The sequence below is a fragment of the Dicentrarchus labrax genome, unplaced genomic scaffold, assembly GCF_905237075.1.
Source record: "Dicentrarchus labrax unplaced genomic scaffold, dlabrax2021, whole genome shotgun sequence".
NCBI lineage: Eukaryota > Metazoa > Chordata > Actinopteri > Moronidae > Dicentrarchus > Dicentrarchus labrax.
The window spans coordinates 20212940-20238864 of record NW_026136714.1 but is presented as its reverse complement, the minus strand read 5'-3'; the positions used below and the strand labels follow the sequence as shown (position 1 = coordinate 20238864).

The following is a 25925-nucleotide window of genomic DNA, read 5'->3' as shown; positions in this document are numbered from 1 at the left end:
TGGATTAATGGAGTTTAAGAAGACGTCTTTAAGGAATCCAGGCAAGCAACTGCAGGGAAATCCAACATAAGCAACCACTTGAAAAGGACAAACGACCCCTCTGAAACCTCTCACATATAAGAGTCTCTCAAGACACATAAGCTCCGTGTGTGTTCAAAAGTAATCTGCTTTTGGAAAAAGGTATTGGATTTAATTAGTCAAATTCTGGGTAAAGAGGTTTCTCTTAAGCATTGCCTATGCAATTTGAATGTTGAGAAATTAAAAATAATTGTTTTGTACATTCATTAACAAAACAAGTTTTGAGAGAACTCCAATTACGAATTTATACTGTAGAACATCCGACACAGACAGCTGGATTATGCTTTCATTCTAGGTTTTTAGGGATTTTTTTTTCATTCTGTTGGATTTTTTTCAACTAATATTTTTCTGGGCTTTTACCGTCATAATTATGTTCTTCTTGAAAATAACAAAGAAGGATTTATGAAGAACCAAAGGTTTTGTCAGAGTGTAGAGTGAATGGTGGTTCTCACCAGGTTGAGCATGCTGCGCAGCATTGCCAGCAGCAGGAAGGCAGCCTCCGTGCACACATTGTGGATGGAGCTCACTACTGTCGCACTGGAGGCCGGCATGCCAAAGATAAATGTCCAGATAGAGTCCAGATCAAACTGAGAAGACAAAAACACACACGCACTAGGGTAATATACACACTACATATTATTATTGGGTATTACATTGGAACAAGCTGCATGTGTGTTCTTCCATCTACGTGCTGCTAATATCTGTAGATCAGGTGTCAGGGCTCTGTGGCAAACTCTACATGTGGTTACAAGTTACAATTGATGAATTTCAGTTTTTTCTACTGATTTGTTGTTAACAATGCCAGATAAAAGTGCGTATAGTAGAATACCCTATAGAGGTGTATGCAAGAGTTTGTCCCCTTGACAAATAACATAGTTGTAAAAAAGATGTAAACACAGCCTCTCGAGGGTATGGAGCATATGTAATGATATGTACATGTAATGAAATGCCACTTTCAGTACATGCTTCAGATGTAATATTGTAACTATTTGTGACTGCATAAATCCCAAAGGAGGATCATTTCTGAAAATGTTTAATTTCAAAAATAAATAAATGAAGTCTACTTTTTGAATTTCATAGATACTGATTTTTAGAGAAAAAAAGAATCTGCATTAATTTGTTCAGTAAAATGTAGAGAAAGAAAAAAGGTTGGGTATACTAACATGTACCTGCAGGCTGTCTGGCAGCTCTGTGACAGGCTGCTGCAGGAACAGCGCCATGAGCAGGAAGTAGAGCTCAGGGACGTTGGTGTGTTTGGGCAGCAGGGTCTGCAGCACAGGGAATCCTGGGAAGTGGCAAGCATCTCGGTTGATCTCTCGCAGCGTGGAGCGCCCACCAGCACTGCGGCCCACATTGAAGCCTAAAGAAGGGGGATGGGGGGGTGGACAGTAAATTGAGGAGTGAATGTTGCTTGAAGTAAATGGGTGGCATTACCACACTGACTAAGGCACTTATTGGCAACTCTGAATACAGCTGTTGTACATGGTTCGGGATGTATCAAGGAGGTGGTTATAGTAATAACCCAGGATTGTAATCTTCTAACTGAGGCAGGATTTAAATCGTAAAATGAGCTTACAGAATACCTTCAAAGATAAGGATTTGGTTGAGCTGGATGACAAACTCCAAATCTAAAAGAAACTAAAGGCTTCAACCTGAGAGCACACATTCTGACAATGCTACAGCAGTGGTAGTTCTGTTAGGCCATGTCGCTACTCAGCAAGGCTTTCATAAGCAATGTCAATGGTTCTCAACCTGTAGATTGGTAAGATGATATTGGTGACGTGGTAATGTAGTTAAAGTAAAAAAATAAAAAAATAAAAATCTAATATTACACCTTTGTGAGCATATTCTATATTTTTATTATCAATTTGTTTAAATAGTGAATTATACCTGCAAATACTTAAAATGATAACTGACAAGGTTGAAAACCATTGAGCTCAGGAGGCACTATGGTCACAGCAGCAGGGAGTGCAGGGAGGCAAAAAATAAGAAGACAAACCCTTGGCTGTGCGGCGCACAAACTGTGCAGCTTTCTGTTTACTGAATGAAGGCCAACTCCGACGGAAAGCGTTGCCAGAATGAGGAGAGGCGTCTGCTGAGCCATATTACAACATACAGTATACATACTGCACATTATTGCTGCATGCTTCTGACTCTTGTGTTAGGGAATGTGATTGTGAATACAGTGTGTCAGATTTTGTTTCGCTAACTGCGTTGCCACTATTGGCAATGAAGCCACCCCAGGCTCAAGCACTCACCCAGCACTGTGCCGATCTTATTTGTCAGGACAGAATCGGTGTGGTCCAGCCAGCCGCCTCCACACAAGCCCTCTTTGAAGCGGTTGAGGATGGATTGGTTGGAAAGCAGCACTACCAGGATCCACAGAGCTGCAGTGACCGTGCTCGAGTGAAGGTGCTCCTCCATGAACATCAAGAGCCAATCAAAGCCCAGCGTCCGCACCATCTCCTCACAGGCCCTGCAGGGGGAGACGGAGAGCACATGGGGTCAACAGATGGTCCACAGCCAGTGTTACTTCTAACATGCAGTCTAATTAATTATTATATTATATTCATATTATACTTAGATTACTTTGTTGTAACGTTGTAAGTGAAAATGATGTAAGCATTCTAATTAATGCCTGCAGACTGAGCAAAGTGTCTGGTAGACCAGAAAAGAACAGAAGAACAGAGGAGCTTTGCTTTATTGGTAAAAATGTTTCTCAGATCGAGATATTCACATTTGAACACATTTGATATGGGAGGAGACTTTTGTCTTACTGGGCATTGACAGAGCACTTCTCTTTGGTGGTGAAAAGCAGTCTGAGCAGGTTGTCCAGCAGTCGGTTTCTCAACAGAATGAGGTTGGCTGACAGTAGACCGCCGAAATCATCATCATTACCTGCAGACACAAGAAAGTTTTCAACAGTCAGGTTAGAAATAATGTCATTCATTCCACTGGTCAAAACAGGCTGATACAGCTAACAACTTATCTATTTTAGATAGTTACCTCCATCAATCTTCTCCTCATTATTGATTTCCATGATGACAAACTTCTCACACACTGCAAACGTGGGCAGAGTGGAGGAGATGAACTGGCCAAACCTATAAAAAACAAAAAAGGACATTTTGTTTGAGTTTTTGCTTTCCATTCCCCAGTTTTTAGGGAAATCTCACTCCTGCTTAAGGAACAAGTTTAGAATATGTGTTTACCGCAGCAGATCATATGGGTTGGGGAAGCCTTGCAGCAGCAGACTGAGCACGTTGCTGATGGCAGCTACAGTCGGCTGGGACAGTGAGGTGTCTCTCAGGGTCAGCAGCAGTCTGGGGATCAGCTGAAACTCCCTCAGCAGTTTGGCATTTTTAGCCGCCTCACTGTTAAATACAGAAAGTGGTACACACAGTTGGATCAGCTTCTTTACTGAAATGATGACATCAAAAAGGAAGAAATGGTGCTAAATAACTTCAATAAAATAATATTCATTATGATTCACTATTTAATCACTTTTTATTATTCGGGCACATCTCAAGGAAAGAAAGTTCTGACACTTGCCTGGATTCTGTCAGCAGTTCGATGAAATGCTCAAACAGAGACAGATGGAGCTCGTAGGGAGCGTGGAGCCAGACCTGAGGAGCAGAAGGAGCAGACTGAGACCTCTGCGACACAAGTTGTGTTTGGCAAAGCAAACTGCTGGCAAGAAGAGGTCGCATCTTGGCACAGAGAGGCCCAGTTTCTCAAAGGTATCAACAGCCAAGTAAGAAACTTCTTTCTCATCCGGTCACAGCAGACAGTACATCACAAAACATACCCGCAACTCTCACAGATTCATTAGCCAGGTAGGGCTATAAGTAGAACAAGATGCTCATGGGTGGTCAGCTGCCAATATTGCAGACTAAGTTATTTTAACTGCTGGACTGCAATAATGCTGTAGAATTTAATTACTTTTTTTTTTTACCACTATGCATTTACTGACATAGTGGTTCCATATGGCCCCCTAAGTGCTCACCTCAAAGTCACAGAGCAGGTCCTGGAAGGCAGTCGAGTTGGGAATGATGGAGGTCTCATGGCCACTGTCAACTGTTCCCACCAGAGAGAAGGTGAGGTGGAGGATGTGGCTGTTGAGCAGCGAGCGCTTCTTCTTCAGCAGCATAGCTAACAGCTACAAGGGACGGACAACAGCAGAAATATTTTAACAGTCATACTTCTTTGCATTCTGAATGCATCACGTTTTTGTTTTGAACAAATTAAAATAATTAGGTTCCAAAAACTAAGAATTATTTGAAGGAAGGCTAGTGGCTGGTGGCTAAAGTAAAACCTAAGTGGATGTATAAACCTCTGGAACTGTAAGTCTGGAACTTATTACTTACTTACTTATAATATAAAAATAAAACTATAAATATAAAAAAAATTCTGAGACAAACAAATGAGTGTTTGTTTACCTGCTATTTTCAGCCACAGGAAAAATCCAGAATATTAAAACTTGTTATGTGACCAGTGTTAAACTGTATCTAACCTGGTAGCCTTTGATGCGCTCCATCTCCTTACTGGCCAACGGGTTGCTTTTTACAACACACACCAAAGCTTTGACAGCTGCATACAGCCCCTCCACATCTGACGCCATGGCAACCAGGCCCAAGATGGCTGCCGCCCCACCCACATACTGCAGGTTGGTGGCCACAGGTTTGGCGACGAAGGCACGGACTCCTGAGGGGGTAAAAAGAGGGAAAGGTGCATTTTAATTTTAAAAAATCTGCAGAGTGAATATGATAAATTCAAATTACATTCATCATGCTGAGCTCAAGGATAAAATGCTAATTTTTATATTTTTGATGATTTTTTTTTTGTTTTATGAATATCACAAGATGAGGGCTCATAAAATATATTTTTCTATTTAAAAAATGCAGTTCGGACTGTTTTGGTGACTCCTGTAAATGTTCCTCTTCTGCAGCTCAATACAGTACTGTACCAAACCAATCTCATGAGTCTCTGAGCATTGACAACCATACTGTATAAAACAGTATTTGTTGCTGCTATTATGGGTTGTTTCACAGACTTGGTTTACCTAAGTATCCAATGACTCCGGCTCCAATGGTACGCGCTGGCCCGTTGAGGTGGCCGGCAGCGTTATGAATCAGCTTGACCGGAGTGGCATTTTCATGAGAGGACACAGTGAGCTAAAGACGGGGGGAAGAACTGGTTCAGTAAAAAATATCCCAAGCAAAAAGTACACACAGACTCACACTTTTTTATGGCTTTATTAAGCCATTTCCCTTACACGTTCTCATTTGTAAATGTCATATTTATCCCATATATTCTTTGCCTATAGATTTCTTTTGTTTTGTGTAGGGTTTGAACACTGTTTGCTGTGGATGTGGCTGTCTGTGGTTGTCTGAACTTTCGACAACCTTTTTCTTTTCTTTTCTTAATAATACTGTATTTATTTCTAATATTTATTCATTTTAACATGACGGCCAATTCAGCAAGTGAAAAGGTTTGAAAATTATTGTAAGAACTGCCTTTATGTGGCATTTTCCTAGCTTTAATAAGAAAAAATAAAATAAAATAAAATAATGTTCCAGTCTGAATTTTAATAAAACAAAAACGCTAATATATTCTCTTAACTGCTGGTACAATAAACCACTCTCTTCCTATTCTACAACAGGTCCATACTGCAGCAGAAATGCTGCCTCTGCACTTCTTTTCTGTTTGCTTCCTGTGAGTCGTCGTGGGCCGAGGCTCAGCAGGGAAAGCAGAGCAGGCTAGGAAAGAACTTGACAGGTGGGGAGAGAGATAAGGATGAAGGAGGGAGCTCATTTGGAGCTCCAACACACTTTTGGTGGGATAAAAGGATGGTGTGTTAGTCAGTGTAAATTCATATATATGTGTGTGTGTGAATGAACATCCATGCAAGTATACTGAATGCATATTTTCTGTAGAGAAGAGAGTTTGACCTTTGCACGCCAGTATGCAAATGCATGTATGTCTGTATATGTGCCTGAATGTGTGTGTGAGTGTGTGCCTGCTTACATTTATAAATAGAGAGTGAGCAATAGAAACCTCCACAGAATTTTTTATGTGGATCTTTATTTATTATTTAAGATACAAATCTTTCTTCTCTGCAAACTTTGCAATTTTGCTAAAGGTCTGCACTGAAGACATCACTGCACTGCACTGTGGCTGAGGAAAAGAGCTGTTTCCTTTTTTCACTCAGTTACATCAGTCTGACATGATGTAATGTAAGTCGGTGAGCCCAACACTCCAGCATCCTCCACTCAGTCAGACTCTTCCAACTCACTCAGTAAGTTAATAAAAAGCATATCTGCTACTGAAAACAAGCTCTACAAAAGCTTCTCATTTTTTGGACTTTTAAAATTAACTAACAGTTGTGTCTCGATTGAAAAGGACTTCGATGAAATTGGTTAAGTCCTTTACTTTTATAGTATATCTGACAGTAAACCAGACAATGCTTTCAGCTCATTCATCTCAGTGTCATTTTTTTCAGTCTCCATGCTTCCATTTAACAAAGTTGTCAAAGTTGTAAATTCTGAAATGCTACGGACAGTGGTTTTAATTAAACACAAAACTAGCATGGTGTCTAACCTGTTTAGCGATGGCTTTGCTGTCCAGTTTGTTGTAGACTTTCCTGATCTTGGCCACGGTGAGTGTAGAGACAGAGAGGGCATAGAGACTGAAGGACACCTTCTCCTCTGGTACCAAAGCCACTGGGGAGGTAGGTGCTACCTCTGTCTTTGAATCTTTACCTGGGACGATAAAAAGTCAGACGAGGGAAACATAAAGATAAGAAACGGATACAAATTTACAGAAATGCATAAGGAAAGGGGATACAATTACAAAAAGGAAGGTTAGTAAGTATAAAATGTCATTAAGGATAGAAAAAGACAAACAGAAGAAGATGGTAGAGTAAAAGAGTGACACTTAAAGATGAGAACTTAAGCCTTTTTTGCACACCCCCCTGGAGCATTAAACAAAAAAGGACCACTCACAGGGCAGGTAGACGGCCTGGAAGCTGCCCACATAGATGGGTCCCAGTTCATAGATGGCAGCAACGCTGGTGGCAGGCAGGACTTCCTCCAGGAAGTGGCTTGGCCCGAGACGCCACACCAGGCTGGAGAGCTGGCGTTGGGCAGGCGGCGTCCCCACGTACCCGTACACAGTGCTCATCACAGGAGGGTTGGTGGAGCCGGAGCCGCCTGGTGCACTGTGGATGTAGTGGAGCTGGAGGAGAGGGAACACTTTGAGCCCTGGGAACTTGTAACGGCCATTTTTCACTATTTTCTGATAATTGAAAAAGTTGAAAAATGATCTTAAGATTGATATGCAGCCCGTAATGATACACAATAGTGGAGCTTTGATAGCTAATGGTGTACAGAGGGTTAAGATTCAAATGTACTCACTGCAACAACATCCATATGTTAGAGATGGGTAAATCAAAGGTCAGAACTCATGAGCTTTATGAAAGCTACTATTGTTCTTGCTAGTAGGTGGATTTTTGCTATCAAGAGCACCCAAGGGATCCTTAGAGACTTCATACTTAATACAGAAGATTTGTGCTTTACACCCACTGACAGGGGACATAAAAACCACAAGTACACCCTTACATGCACACAGACGCATAAGATACATATGACCAGCTTGTTGTTTCCAGAATGACGACCTCAGCAGGAAATGAAGCTGTTGTTATCAGGGGTGCTGAGAGGAAGCTGAGACTTGCGGTCTGCCGAGCCATTTCCCTGCTCTGCTCTCTTATCTCAGGGGGATCTAAAGTCACTAAACCACGGCCACATCAAAGTCTGCTGACTGCTGCGCTTCTGGTTTAGAAATGTATTTCTGTGCTTCTTCTTTATCAAAAGAAGAAGTCAGTGATCTGAACATTTTGAGCTAATTTAACTCAAGAGCAAATAACTGCTAATTCCAATTACTTACTTGATTGCTGATTCTATTTTCTATAATATTAGCACTGTGCCTTAGAGTGACTTAAAATGAGTGCAATCTTCGGTTGGGGCGGCTCTCCACAACCAGTCACTAGCAGCTTCTTTTGGTATATGCAGGGAAATAATGATGCACTGTCAGATCTACTCTACTATTGTCTACTGTGTAGCCATCAACGTTATATGATAATGAGATTAGGAAATAATGCACATCAGCATATTCTGAACATATCCTCTTGGAAAGGGACTGTATATTTGTAATAGTGCTGAAACGAAAGGCTGAACAATCACTAAGCTGACTGACATAAAATAAAATCAATTTAAAATACCAAACGTTCTCTAGTTTCAGATTCTCAGATGTGATGACTTGCTAGTTATCTCTGTTTGAGTCTTTGGGTTTTGGACTGTTGATCAGATACATTTGAAGACACCTCCTAAGGATTTAGTAATCTGTAATGAGCCTTTAATCTTTTTTTTTTTAACATTTACATTGACTAAACTACAGTACAACCCGTTTGCTTAAAGAATAATCAACAGACAAATCACATATGGAATCATTAGTTGCAGCCCTATTTTGGGAATCTATAATCTGCACAGAACTGTAAATAGATTACTGATTTCAGTAATAATAATGTTCAACAATAACTTTCACAGTATCTGCTGCCCCCCTGGTACAATGTGTGTGTCAGTATTTCCATTAAAGGATGAGTCCAGCAAACTGCTGAGGAAGAATTTTCCTAAGATGCTGTTCATATATGATATAATTCAGTCTATAACTTTACCTTGACAGTGTTAATAAGCTGGCCATCGATGTACAGCGTAGCCATACTGTTCTTCAACATGCCTTTGCTCATGACCAGCACCAGGTGGTGCCACTGGCCCTCAGCGATCAGCTCGCCGCAGCGGAAACGAGCGCAGCAGGGCAGGATCTCATAGAAGGAGGCTTCTTCACTCGACTCGTCCGCTGCTTGATAGGGGGAGGGAAGCAGGGGGGGCGATATCGATGAGTCAGGGGGCTGGGGCAGACTTAAAAACATTCCCTCTGGGTTACTGACTCAAATCCCACAAGGGACAGTTTTATAAGGTGTCATAGATGTGCAGACCTCCGTCACATTACCACCTCCCCTTTGTTGTTCTGTCTCTTGCTTTGCTCTAAACCCACCATTAACAAGGCAATACTTAAAAAACGTAGTATTGTCATTGCAATACAATAAACAGTTCCTAAATTCAAATACACACTGAGATGATTAATTCCATCGTTAAGAACATGCATCATATCATGTATCATGACTACAATATGCACAGGACCAAACCATTCAAAAACCATAGTGTCTGCATGTCAAGTTTCACAAACATACTAAATATCTCAATGGCTTAGAATATATGTTGATTTCACTCACAGCAAAGTCACCACCACAGACAATAATAAATAAATGTCACTACTGGACTCACAGTAGGTCTGCAGCAGTTCTTCCTTGGTGGAGACGGTAAGCGAGCGATCTTTGGTGGACAGAACCACGGCCAGACAGACATAGTGCTGCTCCGAGGACGTGGCCCGGCGGACAATGGTCAGCAGTCGCACCGGGTGGGCCTGAGGAGCTGTACTGAAACGCTCCACGCAGAACCAGGTGGAGTAGCTCAGGCCTGACGGAGGAGGGAACAAGCGCTCCCCTGGAGGTGAAAGAGGTGGAATGAAAATAGATTACCAATTGGTGCAATTCTCTTTATATATATATATATATATATATATATATATATTTTTATAAAGTATGTTTTTACAACTGTGGAGACAACTACAGTATGATCTGTTCATTCACTTTGCTCTGGGATTTGCAAAACGACATGAACAGACCAAAGTGAAGTGCTACCTTCCATAACATGCAAACCTTGATATTGTTACAATGAACAGGGTAAAATAGGACACACACCATGTTGTGTGCAGCATTTTGGGTTTCCACTGTAAAAAACTCTCTGAAAAACTGCATGTTTATTCCCGTTTTGTTGCAGAAACAAGTACAAGTGCGTAATGTGAATTTATTCATGCGTAACAGCTTTAACTTTATTTTAGTTTAGTTTAATATATCACTCTCATTTTGTCTTAATGCTATTTATGATCTTGAAGTTTTGATCAGTAAGCCCCTTGAGTCATCTTATCTCACCCCTATAAGTAAGTTTTTGATTAATTTCATTCATTCATAATGTTTTTGGCTTATTATTATATTTTGCAAGTTTGTAATTATTTTGCTTCAGCACTTTATCTCTGGAAAATAAATTATGTCAAGACTATTTATACAGAATAGCTTTTTGTCAGACACAACTACAGAACAAAACTCAGCCTTCAGGGCAGATTTAGGCAGATAATATCTTGTGCTGCTATCAAATAAAGCAAAAACTATGGAGCCACATCAAAATAAGTGAGACTGTGTTGGACTGAGCTGCCAAATCTGAAGGCAGCATGAGCCACATTGTCCTGCAGCTGAACTAACACTTCACAACTGTGCCTCGGGATCAGGCTGTCCCTCAACAGTTTATAAGACTGGACCAAATTAAAATTGGCCAGAATACCATCACTGTCTTCTGGCACACCACCACCTGCTCTGAGCATGGATTGATTTTTGTATTAGGCCTCACTGGAGGACAGATCCAACTACAAGCTACAGTAAATGCATCTCTTTGGTACCATTGCATTACTTGTTATTTGTGGAGTTGACTATGGACTCGTGGGATTCAGATGTGAAAATGCTGCAGTAGATCTGCTGCAGGAACCAAGATACTTTGGTTAGAGGAATTACATCTACTTCTTTCATCTATTTCCTATGTGTATCACTAGATGGTTTATACAACAGAGGTGCTATGAGTTACTGAGCAGACTGAGGATATTTTGATGAATGAGGTTCCTGATGATGTCATCCAAGGATGTGGGTCAGAGAGGAGTGGGATAGGAGAGGGAGGCGGGGAAGGAAGGAGGAGAGGAGGGAAGGGGATTGAGATAAATGAGGCAAAAAAGGAGGGGACCTAAAGTGACAATAGAGAGGCGTGCAGGGAAAGGAAAAGAAGAAACAGTAAAGGCGAGTAAACGAGTATGGGATGGAGGAAGAAAGAAAAAGGAGGACAGAAGGTTGGAGACTGAGATGAGAGATAAAATGGACAGAGAAAGGGAACATGTAAGTGACAGTGAGAAATAAAGGAGGGAAAGCGCAAGGTCTATAAATAGTGTTGGGCTGAAGAAGACAAGAGACAGCGTGGGGTGAGTGGGTGCAGAGGGAGCGGATGAATAGGTAAACAGATGGAGAATAGTAATGTATGAGTGGATGTGGAGATGACGAGAGGAGAGGAGAGGAGAGGAGAGGAGAGAGGAGAGGAGAAAGAAGAGTCTAGCTGTGCTTCATAAATACTAAATGAGGCTACCGACAAGAAAAATCAACCGTAACGTCATACATTAAATTTATCTCTGCCTTCAGGTCTACGAAAGCCTCTTCTGTAAAAATCTCTACTGGTATGATTGCGTTTTTATGGTGCATTTAGTGACAAACAGATTTGTTTTTAAACACACTATATAACCAGTTAGCAAACTAAAAGCTAAAGGCCAGCAGACAGACGAGGGTTGCAACTGCAGATATGAATCTTTGCATCGTGGAGGGGAGTGAAACATGGGCCGGCTATGTGTTTGGGTTTTAGGTGTTGTAGTTTTTACTTGTGCACAAATGACGATAACATTTGAAAAAATAAAACACTTTTACACAACGTGCCAGATTCCCCCATTCACACACATTCATACAGTAATGGCAAAGGCCATCACAAACTCACTTTTCATACACAACATCGGGAGCAATTTGGGGTTCAGTATCTTGCTCAAGGATACTTCGACATGCAGTGGGAGGAGCCAGGGATCAAATCAATCACCTTCTGATTAGTGGACGACCCGCTGTACCTCCTGAGCCCCGGCCGCCCGCTGTTTTACTGTGTCTTATTATGTGCAGCAGGGATAAATGTGAACATTTTAATCGGCAGAATCTATTCCTACTGTTTCAAAAATGTCCCTGATCATTTCTGAAACAATGATGGAATGTGTTAATACCATGGGGGCACGAAAAAAAACAAAAGTATTTGTTTTGCCATCTAACAATTTGTTGTCTGCCAAACTAGCTGCTAAAGTAACAAAAATGTAGCAGAAATTGGCTGCTGGTTGGTGGTTAAATCCCACTCTGAAATTAAAATACTTTATGATGGTTATGCAATGTTCTTCCTTTTGAATAAAATGAAAAGCCAAATGAAATGTTCCAACAATCCAACCAGTCGCACTTCGAGACTCTGTCATTGCTAAAGACAACTGCTTTTGTTGAAACAACTGGCTCTCATTCTACCTGCTAGAAGAATGATGTATACCATGTGTCACAACTGGTTATAGGTGGTTGATTTCCCTTAATGGATACTGGCAACAACTTATTACATCAATGATTCTGTACGGGTGAACATCATCCAGAAAGAAAAGGATTATTGGAAGAGTGGTCAATTTCTGGCATGGACTTTTATTTTGAAGGGCCCCTTAGACTGCACAGGTGGTGTCTGCTCTCTTGGTCAGGTGACTTCCATTCCCCCAAAGAGGCAAAGTACTAACTCTACAATAAGTGTCTTCTGTTTATTCTTTTCAAGATTCTTTGTTTTGTTTTTTCAATTAACTGGATTTAACTGGACTTTGTTTATTTTGATATATATTGGCTATATATTTAGCCAAAAGTGTAGACCATGATATAAAGAATAGTTCAGTGGAATCCCCATAATCTGCGGAATGGCTCATGGGGGCGTAGTAAATCCACAAAAATGAACTCATAGGTTTTATGTGGGGTTTAAATTTGGTTTCAACTTTGACACGTGCATTCACACAATTGCAAACCTTACACAGGGAAGTCAAGAAGAAGGAAGTATCATGTTACCAATGTTGTACCATAACATTTCATAAAAGCCTGCTTCACCAGAATATAAACTGTCCATACAGAGGTAAGGTTTGCAGACAGTTGTGAGACAGTACAATTATTTCTGCCCAGTCAACAAATGAACTAGCAAGCCAGCTACCATGTTTCCAGCTAGCTTACACACTTCTTGTCAGTTCAGCAACTAGTCAACAACTTCAACATAACCTAGTACAATGAAAAACACTGAGAAAAGTCAAGCTGATTTTACCTGTACCCATCCCGCTCAGCACTGCTCCGTCGCTGACACCTGAGGCGTTGGTGTTGTTGGTGGGAGCGTTGTGGGGCGCCAGGCTGGGCAGGAACAGGCACCTGCGTACGGCAACAGAGGACAGATTAATTAATCTGGGGAAACAGCTGTAACAGATACACAACATGTTGTCAGCTTATATAGGCTGTTATTGTAAAAGAGATTTACTGCAGGTCTGCTGAACTACTGCTGCAGTCTGGCTCCATTCCTTGGATAAACCATTAGAAACACTCCTCTGAAGTTACAAAGAACAGTCTGGTAATTCAAGCACTGGAGACACAGGAGTTGTGTATTATAATATGGAAATTTCAACTGCCTAACACTCAAGGATTAATTATGTATGAGACCAGGATAAAAGTGGGATGAAAGCACACATTCAGGCTGCTTTTTCAAATAGAATCTGCTCGTACTCTGTTTTATGTATTTGCTGATACTGATCATAATACAACAGCTGCAACTGCAGAAACAAGGATGGCAACTACATGGAGATAGCAAATATTAAACGGTATATGATGGACCTTTATTTTGTTTGATAAAAAATTTAAGTCTGACATCTGTAAGCCCTGTCATCCAGTTTTTAGAGGATTTCTGTAGCGGACAAAGACTGACAATCATCCCACAAAAGTACAGAGAATTTCAATTGTGAGTTGGCGTTTTGTTCTGCTGACTCACTGCCTCTTGGTGAAGATGCTTTTTTCACAACTCTAATCATCCTGAACCAGCTCTGAAGATACTGGTGCTGCTCTGGGGATTTGTTTTGTTTTTTTCCATTGTTGAGAGACAAATGACCTTAAAATGTATGAAATGTATGAAGGGACTGTGGCAAATTCAACCAGAAACCTGAAGGCCCGGACTGAACCACACTGGAGGTTAGCCTTAATGACAGACAACAGATATCTAGTTATCGTGATAACAGGGAACATAGAATTAGCTATTATATGAGTGTCCTCTATAAATATCTCTCATATGTATAATACAGGAGATTAATTTTTGAATGCTACACACTAAAAATTATGTCTACCTCAAATCAACAAATTGCAATACCTTCTGATTTCTAACTTCCATTATGTAAAACAGAGAAAGGTCATTTTTCTTATGTAATTCTCTCCAAAAAAACCTTAATCAAAGTAAGAGGAAATTCTTCACAAATCTTCAAGGGCTACTCCTGTAACCTAGCATCACATTGAGCGCAGGCAAAATACAACTCAGCTTCTGTCAAAACTAAGATCTTGAAATCATAAAAAAGCACGTATAACTAGGGCTGAAACAACTACGCATGATGTTTCGAAAAAAGGTCACAAATATATAGTTTCAATTTTAAAGGTAAATTCCTAAAACAGTTGTGCATGAGTGCATTCATGTCAGCTTTGGACAGTAATGGAGCTCTATGGTACAGAGAAATAAGATATATCAGAATAACAATAACTGATGAGTGATTCATTGTTATGGCTTTTTAAAAAGGTCCAGTGTGTAACATTTAGGAGGATCCATTGGCAGAAATGGAATATAATACACCTAAGTATCACCTGAAAATAAGAATCCTTATTTTAGTTACTTTAGAATGAGCTGTTTATAACTACAGGCAGGTTGAACTGCCATGTTTCTACAATAGCCCAGACAAGAAAAACCAAACACTAGCTCTAAATAGAGGCGCCACCATAGTTTCTCCTTGGCACTCTGAAGGGGAGGGTGAAGTGAGGGAGTTGCTATCTGCAGGTTCACTGCTAGATGCCACTAAAATCCTACACACTGGACCGTTAATGGGATTTGTTGAAAATAAGAAAAATAAAGAATACTGTCAGCCTTATCCTCTAGATTGTTTATCAATCAATCATTCCCTACTTCTCTAACCTGAGAATTTGCTGCTTTTCTGTGATTTATATCATTGTAAATGGAAGATCTTTGGGTTTTGAACTGTTAGCAAAGATTACATTAATCAATAAAAAAAATTAAAAATGAAAAAAATGTTAGTTGCACCCCCACATCTTATCCACTTGCTACAAGATCTTTTTATTAGCTCTACATAAATATTGTATTTTGATTGAGCCCCAAAATGACTTTTTTTTTTTTTAATTTATGTGGCTTCCTCTTTTTGTTTCCCCACCTGACAGGAAGGTCGGAGGTCAGCTACGAAACAGCCTCCCTGATGCTGGCAGAAATTCAGTGACTTAGTCAAGGACACTTCTTAAGGGCAGACACTCTGGTCCTCGGTTTAACAGTCTGTCTGTCTGACTAACTAACTAACAAGAGCACCACCCTGCTGCTTTTCCCTCTTTAGTCACCACCTTGATTAGGTTAAGCTAAAATAAAAAAAAAAAACACACTCCCGGGATTTCACAAGCTTGCCAAATACAAATTTTTCTTTTTCCAGTCAGAATGAAAGGCAGTTTTCTTAATTCTTCTTCTTCACAAAAAAAAAAAAAAACACCCACGCATAGCATCTTTCTAGCCCCTGGTGAGATGGCTGGTTGGGTGAGTGTGCATCGGTGTGTTTGAGTGTGTGTAAGCATGTTGTGCACGATAGAGAGCGGATATATGCACTATGTGTGAATCCTAATAGCAGCAGAGGCATCAATATTTCATGGTGACAGATGGGAGAGAAAGGAGGGGTAGTCTGTGTAGATATATGTGCATGTCTGTGTGTGTGTGTGTGTGTGTGTGTGTGTGTGTGTGTGTGTGTGTGTGTGTGTCCCCTCTGTTTATCCTGAGCAGAAAGTGGGCCAGTGCCTCGCTGCCTGTGTGTTTTCAGGAGAAACTCCATGTTCTATTCTGAGGCGGCTGCTGCGTCGAGTTTTAGTAAAAGAAAGGAGAACTGAGAAATTTTAGGGCAGGAAATATGATTACTGGGTGGGTGAGGGGTTTCTAAACGTAGTAAGTCAAAGGCAACTGATCTCGATGTTTGGTCTTGAAGATTTAAAGTTTTGATCAATCAAAGATGCTTCATTAAGTCAACTAGAACTGATAAAATTCACACGAGTCTGTTCTGTCTAGTATCTGAGTAGATAAACCTGTACACTCTGTGCATATATTCATATTAGTAATAGGAGATGACAAACATTAAAACATGAAAATCTAGACACCAATGTTGCCTTAACATAACCTTAAATTTCACCATATGCAATGGATATTCACCACAGATTAAACCACAGATTGCTTTATACTGAGAGTGAAAGCTCATTCTTGACCTTCGAATAAACTTAACCCGAGGTCCACTTACTAGTATTTTCTGGAGCTTTCAACTGCATCCCATGGTCTGAGATATACTGAGCAAACTCGGTCCGCTGATGAAGACTGGTTGGTTGAAAGCTTCAGAAAAAGCAAGTAAATTGTTTTGATTTGTGATGCTGTGATGTATTAACTGTCCCACCTAGTGTATGTCTACAAGTTGAAGGCACCGAACACTAAAGCAACAGAAAATATCCAAAATGATTAAGTCAGCGGCGTAACACATGCATTGAAACACCTGTGTGTGCGGCTGGATATACATTTTCTATCCAATTGAACACACCAGTGATGTTAAGACGCAGGATGATGCCTATTGCTGCATTAAGATACGTCAGTGTTCCATTTCCCCAGAATATGCTCCAGAATAACAGCAATTTTATCGACTGCATTTGGCACATCCCGGTCACTGTACCTTGACAACACCCTCTGTCTGGAAGACAAATCTGGCTCATGTGAAATGGGTGGCAAATCTGGTCTATCAAATGACACTATGCAGTGCAGTTGGTGTGTAGTTGGCCCTTGAAATCGTATTTGATGAACAACACACAAAGAATTCAGGGCCACTCGAAATAACAATGAAACAAACAAAGAGTTTTCTTTGGAGAGTGAAGGTCTAACATTTCATTCAAATTCATAATGCATCCCTCTGCTGCCTTAGTCTACAACAGCATAATATACATATAATCCTAATCAAACTGATGCTATCTACAAATTCTATGCTGGTCAGGTAATCACAGGAAATGACCTTTGGCATTTTGCTGCTAAACTGAAAGAAAATGTCTATAATGACCTTTAGCGAGACGTCTCCCTTTTTCTTAAACCTGTATCCTCATGAATACTAATGAAGAATGTAACATGTCATAGTCTTAAGTCCCTCTTAACAGTTGTTTACTGTGTGTCAGCGTAACTTGTGTGCATGTGTCTCGTATGTGTTGCTAAAAGTGTGTGGGCGACTTGCCAAGGTCACATCCCACACGCCATCATTTCCACTGACCCCAACATTCACTGTGCCGCTAACATACAACACATAGCTCAGGCTGCAGCGGACCCTGTCAGCAACAGCACCCACGAAGCGCAGCAAAGAGTGTTGCATGTCATAAAAAGTGGAAAATAAGCCTATTTGTATGCGTGGCTCCACAGCTGGTGGTGAATAACGGTCTCCTACTGAGACAGTTGCAGGTGTGGCTAAAAGGTAAAAACACACCACCTGTTTAATTGCATAGAAAAATAACATGTGGCACCCTGAGGTGTGTGTCACTGGTGAGGAAAATTGATCCACCAAGAGAAAGATTTAGAGGGAAGTGGTTTACAGACGAGTGGCATCATCTGTGGCTGCAATACCATTTTTAAAAGGCATGTAATGAAGACTGCTCCGCTCCTGGAGCTCTGAAGGAGACAATGAAGACAAAAATCACAACAAGGGGTAGTTTAAACCCTCTTGCATCCATTTATCATACATCCTTTTAGCCTTAGTATTATTGATTCTTTAAGTTTGTTAAATTCCCCTTTTCTTTTTTTTAACAATGGATCAAATTACTAGATGTAATTAATGGAAAAATTAAAGGTGTTGCTCAGAATAACTACTCTGCTGCAGTCTTCCTCAGCTTTATGAAGGTTTTTAGCTCATTGTTTCAGTTATATAGCACAATTACTGTCTCAGCGCTCTCATCAACCCTGTTTCCAGCAGCATCAGCACCTTTTTTCAGCAAAAAACTACCTTCCAACACCAAATGGCAGACAAAGTTAGCGACTATCTGGTGAAGAGAGTGGAACATTTACCAGCTAAAGAGCCAGATATTTCTCTCAGGAACTGACCTAAAAAAACCACCTAAAAGGAGCGCAAATATTCAACTTAGATTTCTCCAGTGGACAGAAACAGAACTCCGAATGAATGCAAATGTTGCTCTGTATCTGGATGTGTAAATACCAAAATATTGGCCACATTAGCATACATACGCTAATAATAGCCATTAGAACGAGAGTAATGTTTTTCAGCTTGTTGTGGAGTTGTTCTGTACCCAAGAGGAAGACCACATCTATAAAGACTCAAGCTCAGTTTTTAATGTTCATGCTGACTAACCCGAAGCCCTCCAGCGAGGTGTCAAACTCCACAAATGCAGGCGTGACGGCCGATCCGTGCAGGCGTATGTCGTGGGGCGTTGTCATGGACACCAGGCACTTGACTCGGGTGAGGGGCACGGTGCTGCCCTCGGCGGAACGCACAAGGCTGCGGCTGATACGATACTGGCCATTGTCCTCCGCTGGCGTGGCAAAGACGCTGTCAGGACCGAAGCCCTCCATGGACATGGTCATACTGTCTGTGAAGTCAGGAAGGAGAGATTACATCCAGGAAGTGACAATCCAGCAACTAGGTTGGGAAATTTGTTTAAAAGGTACATCATATGAAAAGTAGATCAATTAAACTAATATAGATTATTTGTTACTGGTCACTCGCATCAAACCTTGTGGAAAACTAACTAGAAAACACTGGGTATGAATTCAGCCCAGATGTTCATATTCCCAGAAGGATGAGAATAAACTCCTGGTTACGGTTCAATATTTCACCTTCTTCTAAGAACATTGATTGCTTTTCTTATTTGTTAAGAGTCAGCGCATCTGGCAAAGACAAATTAAATCAAAGCAGTTACAACACGTATCAATGGTGGCTAATAAACCATGCTAGATTATCGTCTCACAGACAGAGACAGATAGCACAGTGTGTTCTAACAGTGGCTGCTTGTAAAGAGCAGTAATTAGTAGGGACTCCATTCTCAGCTGGGAGGAGAAACAATAAGCAATTAGGACATGCTGAGGAGCCCACAAAATTACAAACATTAACAGCTGTTAATAGAAAACAAACCATTTGCATTAGAGTCACAGTGGCAGACTGATCTTTGTTTAAACAGAGAGTTTACACATCGACTGGATATTAATCAAAGGCCTAGAGGAGTAATTTGGGTTTTCCTACAACTTGCTGCTTTGCTCAACAGTTACTGCAGCTCTATCTGTTTGCAGTGTGACTTACTTCATATGCACCTGTATTTTGACCTAAATGTTTGTATACATTCAAGGCAGGGAGTTTATCATATTTAACAGTGATATATGCTGACTAGTCTTCCTGCCAACTCTGGTGAGGGAGTTGAAGTACATGCTAAAGCCAGGCTGTTCCACTGACTTTGCAATCATCCAAACCATTCTCAAAATCCATAGAATTGCCCCCCCTCCCTTTTCCACAGCCGAGCCAGTGCTCGTAATTTCCAATAGCAATTAAATGGCAACCAAAAGCTCATCCTCTGCAATCACTGCCTATTCACCGGAGGATTCGTCCCGATGAGCTCTCAGAGAGAGTGAGCAAAGAGAGTGAGCAAAGAGAGTGAGCAGGATTGCTAGAAGATTGATGGCCTTTTTTCAAGCTTTTAGTACAGAACAAAACTTTCTCCCAGGAGGAAGCTGGCATCACTCTGGCAGATGGGAATGGCTCCCAAATGACATTATCATTTTATAACCGTACTGGAGGACTGCTATAGACTTCAATTCTCAGCTGTTAAAAAGTGATAGTTTCACTTGTAAAGAGGCATTTTTGCCCGCAAATTCAAATCCCAATGTTATAGAAATACATGGTCAACAACATCTCTCTCCCCCATTCCCTCATCTATGTGTTTGTATAGAATTTCTTCTCCTTTTTTCACGAGAAAATGCATTAAAGCAGTTGTTAAGAACTGAAATTTGCATTGCAAACGTGCACCATTTTGACCTGAAAAACTGACTTGGCTGTTGTTATTATTTAACTGCTTATAACCAACAAAAATATCCAACTTTTACTCCCAATAGTTTTGAAGGCTGTACTGCAGCTACAATCCGTATAAATCTGACTAGCTACAGTCCAAGATGAAAATAATTCTAGCTCATTATTCAGTGGTAAATAAAGGCCGAGAAGGAACGTCGGCCATTGTTCTGTTTATAAACAGATCTGATAAAGAACACCAGCATGTCCTCTGAGACCCCTGCCGCAGTGACTATCTTGTGGTCAGAACTAGTGTGAGAGTTGTTATTGTCTTACTTCTCATCTCGGCGTCGTAGCTGAGAGAACTCGGTTTATGAACCCGGTACTGCTTCAGTAGCTTCTTGTCCCAGGCACCACAGTTCAGAGGGTTTCCAAGGCGTAAGAACTCCCTGGAGGAGAAGATGATCAGGATGTCAAGAATAAAAATATACCAACAAAGACAAAAAATACAGAGGCCAAATTAAATGGCAATACAATATTTACTGTTACTTATGGTTATCATTTCTGTTGAACTTTGCCTAGTTATTGTACCAGCTTTTATTTGAGTATAATTCACCATGTGTATATATGTATATATATATATATATATATATATATATATATATACACATATACACACATATATATATACACACACACACACACACACACACACACACACACACATACATACACACATACATACATACATACATACGACATTTAGAACATTAATATACCAGCAAATAACTATGTGCTATGTAAAGATATAGTGGCATAATGGCGCCCTGAGCATACGTCACACTCCTTTCCCTCGATTGCTATCACAGTCTGTTGTTTTTTTATTATTCCGGTATGGCATTGCATGTGTATGAGTCCCTCCATGTACAACTGTGGAGAGAGACTGAAACTGCTATTATTCTCAACGGCGTCTGTGACTTAAGGGTTTTATCTGACCAAACCAGAGTCAAAGACTGTGGAAAGACTAGAGATAGTTTTGGTGAGTTTTATTTTGTTTCTGTCCAATTTGAAATGTGTTTTATAATTATCTGCTAGGTCAAATGACTAGTTTTGTCGATTGAGTCTGGTTGTTTTGGTCTAAGGAGCTGGTGCTCTAGTGGGACATCTAGCGTCAAATTAATTTTGCATATATATTTTTAGATCAACCCTTATTTACTAGATTAATGAGTTGTTAAAATCAAAAACAGCAACTTGACACCCATCTGTATCAAAATCCAGAAAGATCCAAGAGCAGAATCATTAGGGGAAAGTGACAGAAGACGACTGACAGCGCAAAAGAGAGGCAGGAATAAAGAGAGGGAAGAGAGGAGAGGAGAGTGGGGAAGAGATTGACAGCTACAGATATGTTTACCTCCAGCACAATTACGGGGGTAGAGAATAGCAGCCAGGGAGGCCACATTTACATATAAAAAGAACCATCCATGTGCATGTCACATAACTTTCCCCCCTGTTCCTCACCCCCAACCTCTCATCTCAGTTAACTAGCCAAGCAGGAAATGAGAATCGCTCAGTTTTGTCTGCATACATAGCCCCCCTTCACACACTGAAACCTGTCAAAGCTGATTATGCTTCCCAAATGTAATTTTCAGTCACTGGAGGATCTCACTTCTATGTTTAGCTCAATAGATATCACTAAAAGTTAGCTTGAACAAGAACAGTAGCATATTATTGTGGCGATACCCCGGTTTGTGTATGGCCAGGAACCTTTGCTGCATTTTCCAGCGCTCTCTCCCTTAATTTCCTGTCACCTTTCTGCTGTCAGCTATCAAATAAAAGCAATAAAATGCCCCAAAAGTAATAATATTAATTGATTTATTAATAACATAAAAGCATGCTTCTGTGCTAACATTAAACATTACTTCATAGATGTTAGCATGTTATAATTTTAAATGTTGCAAGGTAAATGTTACCAATACCTTTTAACATGCATGTTGACATTAATGTCGGTTAGTTATTAGTCTGGGAGATTTCTTCCTTCTCAGTAAAGTTTACTTAAATTCTCTCCAAAACTTCTTGAGGAAAAGAAAATGTGCCGACTGATTTTGTTCCACATGAAGCCTTTGTAAATCGGACTTTTAGAAAAAGAAATTGAATAAAAAAAACAAAAAAGCTTTATAGCGCTGCAAGTGGTCGATAACTCCACAGGATATGACAAGCCGAGACGCACCAAAGTGGCCAGTGTACAAATGATAAGGAAAGTAATAACATTTTTTTTCATCAGGCATTACTCTCTATCACTTTTCATCCATGCAAGACTGATAGTTGCTAAAAGGGTGGTAAAACACTGGAGTTGGGATGGTACTTTTATAGTACTGTTAGTTTAGGGCTTCGAGTACAGTACCTGAGTGCCATCGGCTGCAGGGCTTGCGAAGCCAGCCTCTCAAACATCCTCTGCAGTGGGGGGTGCAGCGGATGGTCTTCATCGCCCAGGGCCTGACTGCAGCGCTGCAACAACCGCTGGTGGAGGCAAGCTTCACACAGCACCTGCTGGTTCCTCTCACTGTTCACCAGGAGCTGGAGGATGTTGGCCACTGCCAGCTGCAGGTCCAGGGCATGCTGGAGGGAAAACAGGAGGAAGAGCAGGTGCATTGTAGTTTTCACTATTATATTTACTATTACTATTGGATTGTTGTGTCAGTACATTGAAGTTACCTTGATTTTTCAGGCATCTAATTTACTTGATTTGCAAGAAAATCTGCCATTCTCAACAAACAATTTCTCATTTAACTCTCCATAAAATGTACTCAATAATTATTTTTGTTTCAAGATACATGTCTGGTTGGCTCTGACATGTAAAAACCACACTTCACCCACTTTAACAGGAAGTGCATGTGAGCACATTTCCTTTATGCGTTCCCTCACCTCTGGCTGGCTGTCAGAGGTGATGGATGGCAGCAGGTCCAGCATGGCCAGGACGGCCCCCGGGTGGATGACCACCATGTCGGATGAAGACGAGGAGGAAGTGGGGTGGGAAGGGTTGGCTAAGTGGAGTTTCAGGTCTGTCAGGGCTTTGACAGGGGCGGGAGGGCCTGACGTGCCGTAGTAGCCTTGTCTGGGAGCACAGGGAGAGAGGAAGTCACATTTAGTCCAGTTGCGTCAAGTTGCTGCTGATACCTGTTAATATGGTTATGAGAATATGAGGATTTTCTGACAACCGGAAATCATCCTATTTTTTTGTGTGTTGTGTGATAGTGTGATATCTTGCCACTTTCAGAGCCTTGGAGGCACTAATCTACTGTAAAATATGTGACATATTACATAAGAATAGGGAAATGGCTGCTAAATACTCAGATTTACTTTCACAATGTCTTCCAGAAGAGAACTTTCTTTTAATGAGGACCGAAATAATAACATCTCTGAATTTAAGCACTGCACTTAATGCCAACTTTATTTAACCTGAGTCAGCCATCCTCGCACTTCAGAGGTCAAGGTGTCAGTCGGGTGCTGTTTCATTCAAAGCACCGAGCCCTCCTCATGTGCAAATAGCACAGAGCAGGAGATCTGCTGGGGCCCGCAGTCGGGCAATTAGACAAAATAGGCACGTTGCTGCGATGCAAATTACAGAGTGGCAAATCCCCCCTCAGGAGAGATGCCAACAGGAAAAGGCTGGAGTCAGCATAAAGTGCTGGAGGGGTTGGATGTGGAGCAGGAAACTTAACTGGGTTGTTCATGTTCACAGTGGCTGGAAGCCACTTTAACTGTTTTTAGTATAGCCGGACTTCTGAATTATTGTCTGCTGCGTTTCAAGACAAGGACAAAGTTACCAGCCACACATAAAGTTGACTTGAGTTTGGCTTGTGATAGGCTACATAATAAATAAAATCAGAACACTTGATTACTGGTTTATACTCCCAGGAAATTTTACAATATGAGCACTGATGTATGTAAATTAAACAGCCAATTTAAGAGGTCATTGCTAATTAAATTTAACAAGTAGCTATATAAATGTCTTTCTAAGAATTCAATAGTTATTTCCTTTTTTCTGGGGTGCTCACAAAGCTGTTTTACTAGCATTCGAAACTTGTTTGAACTTTTGTAGTCTGTGTACCAGCTGTTTTGAGTATACTATTTTATCACTTTTTAGTAGTAGTGGAATTTGGAACGCAGCTTGAAGTTGAACTTAGTCGGCTGAATTTGAAAACTGTCTTTCCTCTTCATTTTGGCCTGCCTTCAACACTAATCCAGTGTTTTTCGATTTAGCCAGCTCAGTGTGGAAAGTGGAAACATTCTAACGTGCAACACAAAGAGAGGTTGGGTTTAGTTTTTTGGACTAAAACCATTTGTTCAATCTAGTTCAAGCTCTTGCTGTGTCACAAACTTGATAATCACAACACTAATTGCTGCCATTTTCTGCAAGGCAAAGTTCATTGCACAGGATGTTTTGGAGCTGCTGAGACTCATTGGGATAGAAAATAAATAACAGGAGATGTTTTTATTTGCATCAAACTAAGCTAATCCTAAGCAATTAGCATCTCCATGTCATCACATTTGACATTTGGATGCGGAAATAATTTTGAGAACAGAAAACTGGTTTACAATCCACATAAAATCCCATTACAATCAAAGAACCTTTTAACTTTAACCTTTTGTTGAAAAATGTTTTTTTTTTTTTAAATGAACAGAGAAGAGCTTTTAGTGAAGTACGCAAACAAGGACAAGGACTCCATCCTTACTAATTGTCAAATTAGTCCTCCTCATGAATATGCAGCTTTGGAGCTGAGCCAGGCAAACAGACGGGGGAGACTACTGAGAGGAGACCCCCAGTTTCACCTTGACAGTTATTATAGCTCACTAAACAGAGTATATTTAAGATGTCCCAACCATTATTCCTGTTGCAAATGAATTCAAAGAGCAGCAGAGTCTGGGTTTTTTTTGTGTGAGTCAGGGTGGGGGGCGGCTGAGAGAAAAGAGAAGAAAAGGAGGGGGAGGAGCCTGAGAGTGAGGAGGAATGCGATGAGAAAAAGAAAAATGCCTACTTTAGAGCGACACTAATCTGGCTGAGTCTGTACCTTTTTCCCTGCTCGGTGGTGACAGGAGAAATACACTTTACGAGTAATTTAATTCAGTGATTTTCCACTGCTCCAACCGTTCTGACGGTCCAATTTTTCCAGAGGAAGATGTGTAACATGAGGAGTCATTGCTCCCCAAGAAGGTTTTCAGCCCATGTTGGCAGTTGTGCTTGCAAAAAAGCTGCTGATTAATTTTTTTGTAGATCATCAAATGAGTAAATGTTTCAGCTCTTTTGTTGTAACTTGAATCTTTGGGGGTTTGTCTGGTAAAAAAAAGCAATTTTAAGATGCCAGCTTGAGTGTGTCAGTGGCGCACCCACTTTTTAAGTACCAACGCGAATATAAATAAACCTCAAATTTAAGGTTTTATTAGCTGACCAAATAAAAACTTGCCCAAATGGGAATACTTCTAACATTCTATTTTTCTCATCTCTGTGATTGAACAGAGGGTAAGCACCACGATTAGCTAAAAGATTCACCTGACAGAAGGGTTCATGATCATTTTGCCACTAGTGTCGAGTGAAGGTGAGGAAAATGGAGAGGAAAGGATGAGGAAAGTGGCAGAGCGCTGTAGCTACCTCTTCCTGGCGAGTGCTGGCGTGCCCCACGGCGAGGGCAGCGAGGTCTCATGAGTCAGGCAGGGAGGCACCTGCTCCGCACGAC

General features: G+C 40.8%; 1 protein-coding gene across 1 annotated transcript in view; it reads right to left on the bottom strand.

Moving 5' to 3' along the window:
• wdfy3 (WD repeat and FYVE domain containing 3) overlaps window positions 1-25925 on the bottom strand; it is an 85922-nt gene that overhangs the window by 25328 nt on the left and 34669 nt on the right. The window contains exons 14-33 of the mRNA XM_051421803.1: window positions 25841-25924; window positions 23116-23305; window positions 22595-22809; window positions 20530-20642; window positions 18550-18787; window positions 13206-13306; window positions 9477-9695; window positions 8807-8988; window positions 7080-7311; window positions 6676-6836; window positions 5138-5249; window positions 4589-4779; window positions 4082-4234; window positions 3628-3701; window positions 3288-3449; window positions 3085-3179; window positions 2856-2976; window positions 2337-2554; window positions 1242-1438; window positions 531-665 (exon numbers count right to left, since the gene is read on the bottom strand). Coding sequence (XP_051277763.1) covers window positions 531-665; window positions 1242-1438; window positions 2337-2554; window positions 2856-2976; window positions 3085-3179; window positions 3288-3449; window positions 3628-3701; window positions 4082-4234; window positions 4589-4779; window positions 5138-5249; window positions 6676-6836; window positions 7080-7311; window positions 8807-8988; window positions 9477-9695; window positions 13206-13306; window positions 18550-18787; window positions 20530-20642; window positions 22595-22809; window positions 23116-23305; window positions 25841-25924 — 3193 coding nt within the window. The remainder of the gene's footprint in view (window positions 1-530; window positions 666-1241; window positions 1439-2336; window positions 2555-2855; window positions 2977-3084; window positions 3180-3287; window positions 3450-3627; window positions 3702-4081; window positions 4235-4588; window positions 4780-5137; window positions 5250-6675; window positions 6837-7079; window positions 7312-8806; window positions 8989-9476; window positions 9696-13205; window positions 13307-18549; window positions 18788-20529; window positions 20643-22594; window positions 22810-23115; window positions 23306-25840; window position 25925) is intronic.